General features: G+C 38.1%; 1 protein-coding gene across 1 annotated transcript; it reads right to left on the bottom strand.

Moving 5' to 3' along the window:
• Positions 1-1,597: 1,597 nt before the first annotated feature.
• On the bottom strand, positions 1,598-1,894 carry FOMMEDRAFT_65023 (CENP-B protein; the record flags this gene model as incomplete). Its single annotated transcript, XM_007272215.1, has 1 exon — positions 1,598-1,894. A coding segment is annotated over one exon (297 nt), but the record flags the coding sequence as incomplete, so codon positions are not given.
• Between the last annotated feature and the right edge of the window lie 245 nt (positions 1,895-2,139).

Genomic DNA, 2,139 nt, shown 5'->3' with positions numbered 1-2,139 from the left:
CGCGTCTGACCCACATGTGGACACCCCGTGGGAAGGGAGACTTAGACAGATCTGCACACGCATACAGACTTAACTAATAACTTCAATCCTATCCAGACCAATTTACATTCGTCTGGATAGAAATCAAGATGAGTTCATTACTTAATTATGTACATTCTATTTATTAATCGATTTTATGTTTCTTTTTACAGGAATAGGCTTGTTGTAATGACTTGGAGTCTCTTACCTATGTTGTACTGTCTGCCTCTTGCTCTCCTCCTCCTGTGCTTCCAGAATTCGCTGCTGTTCCTCTAGTCTGCTATCCTTCTCCTTCTAATACTTGGGTTGTCAAGTTTGCTTGGCAATCTCTCTCTCTTCATACAGTTGCAAGTGTTCTGTCATCTTGTATTAATGTTAATTAAGCTCTTCCTCCTTTACTACAATCTCACACTCCTTCTGCCATTACAGTTCCACTACTTGCTGACTCCTTGTTTGACTGTTCCTGAGAGATGGATTGATGTTGATGATGGACATTAGCCAAGACACTGTGTGGGTCTGTTTGGACAACAAAATCCTATGTCTGAGAAAGGAGTAGTAGGTAGTTACTAGTACACACATTCTCCTTCTTACTCTCTGAATTAATGGCTGAGTTGGGAGTGCAGTAGGCTGGCCTTGGTCTCAGTTGCTTCCTTGGTAAGTCAGCTGTACTTGTTACAGTCCTTTCTTCAGATTTCTTTTTCTTCTTCAGGTTCATTTCTACTACTTACTATACCTTCTCTCTTTCTCTCTCCCTCCTCTTCTCTTCCTTCTCCCTTTCCTTCTCCCTCTCCCTCTCCTCCCTCTCCCTCTCCCTCTCCCTCTTCTTCTCTTCTCTCTCTCTCTCCCTCTCCCTTTCTCTCCTCTCCCTTTCCCTTTCCCTCTCCTCCCTCCTCCTCTCTCTCTCTCCTCTCTCTCTCTCTCCTCTCTCTCTCTCTCTCTCTCTCTCTCTCTCTCTCTCTTGTTGCTTTTTTTCTTTCTCCCTTTCCTTCTCCCTTTCCTTCTCCTCTCTTTGTTGCCTCTTTTCCCTTTCATCTGCCCTTTTCCTGAATTTGCATACCTTTATAACAAGCTCTTTGTAGACTTTACTAAAATGTTGTTAGTAAGTATAGATGTGTTTGTGAGTAAGGAGAAATTGGTTAGTAAGCAGTCTGGATTTAACTGTAAGTGCTCTTGTCCTATCCTTGTCTTTTTCTTTTTAGTACAACTGTTAATGTAGATGACTATTCTCTCTATCTATTAGAATCTTTTGACTATAGTCTGTCCCTATTTGATCTTTGTATTGTTGAAGAAGACCTCTTAGTATATGAATATGCTCAAAGAGGTCATTCTTAGAAGCTGAGAGTTTTGGTAGGAGTAGTATGTCTAGCAAGTCTATAGTAAAATGAATAGACCCTTCTGATTTGACTTTATCAAAAACATGATTAATATGTAAATTAGTATTAGAACTAATAAAATAAAGTAGTTTCTTACCAGTTTGAATAGGAATTGTATTAACAAATTGTGGTGCAGATGTACAAACAGGCTGAGCTGCTTGAGTAGTTGTTACTAAGGCTGGTTTAAAGGTAGAAGGAGGGATTGTATTAGGATTGAAAGGATGAATTCCACATTTAAGGAAAGTAGCTTTGACAGTACTAGGAGTAAAAGCTTTCTCTCTAGCATTAGTATATGTTTTAATAACATTATACTTGTCAATTGACACATTTTGTCTTGCTAATTCTGCTACTTCCTTTTTATAAAAGGTAGATAAAGGACTAAAGACTCCTACATTACATGGTTGAAGTATATGAGTAGTATGAGGAGGAAGGTAAAGAACAATAATATGATACTTTTCAGCCATTCTAAGAAACCTTAAAGAGTAATGAGAATTATGTCCATCCAGAATCAACAATCTGTATTCATCTGGAGACTCTAATTTCTTTAGACTTTCAGAATGAAAAACCCTTTCAAGCTATAGAGATCCAAGCTCTGAGTCAGTCCATCCTTTCTGAGAAGAAGCAATACTAGAGAATATATTAGTATTATAAATTAAGAGTATTAGTAAAGGAAAACTTACTGTGCATGAATAGGATTATTTATTCCCTATGATGGACTTGTTCTAGCCCCTTTCATAATAACAAGAGG

The sequence above is a fragment of the Fomitiporia mediterranea genome, assembly GCF_000271605.1.
Source record: "Fomitiporia mediterranea MF3/22 unplaced genomic scaffold FOMMEscaffold_452, whole genome shotgun sequence".
Lineage (NCBI taxonomy): Eukaryota > Fungi > Basidiomycota > Agaricomycetes > Hymenochaetales > Hymenochaetaceae > Fomitiporia > Fomitiporia mediterranea.
Note: the sequence above shows the minus strand (reverse complement) of the source record. Positions and strands in the feature narration are given on the sequence as shown.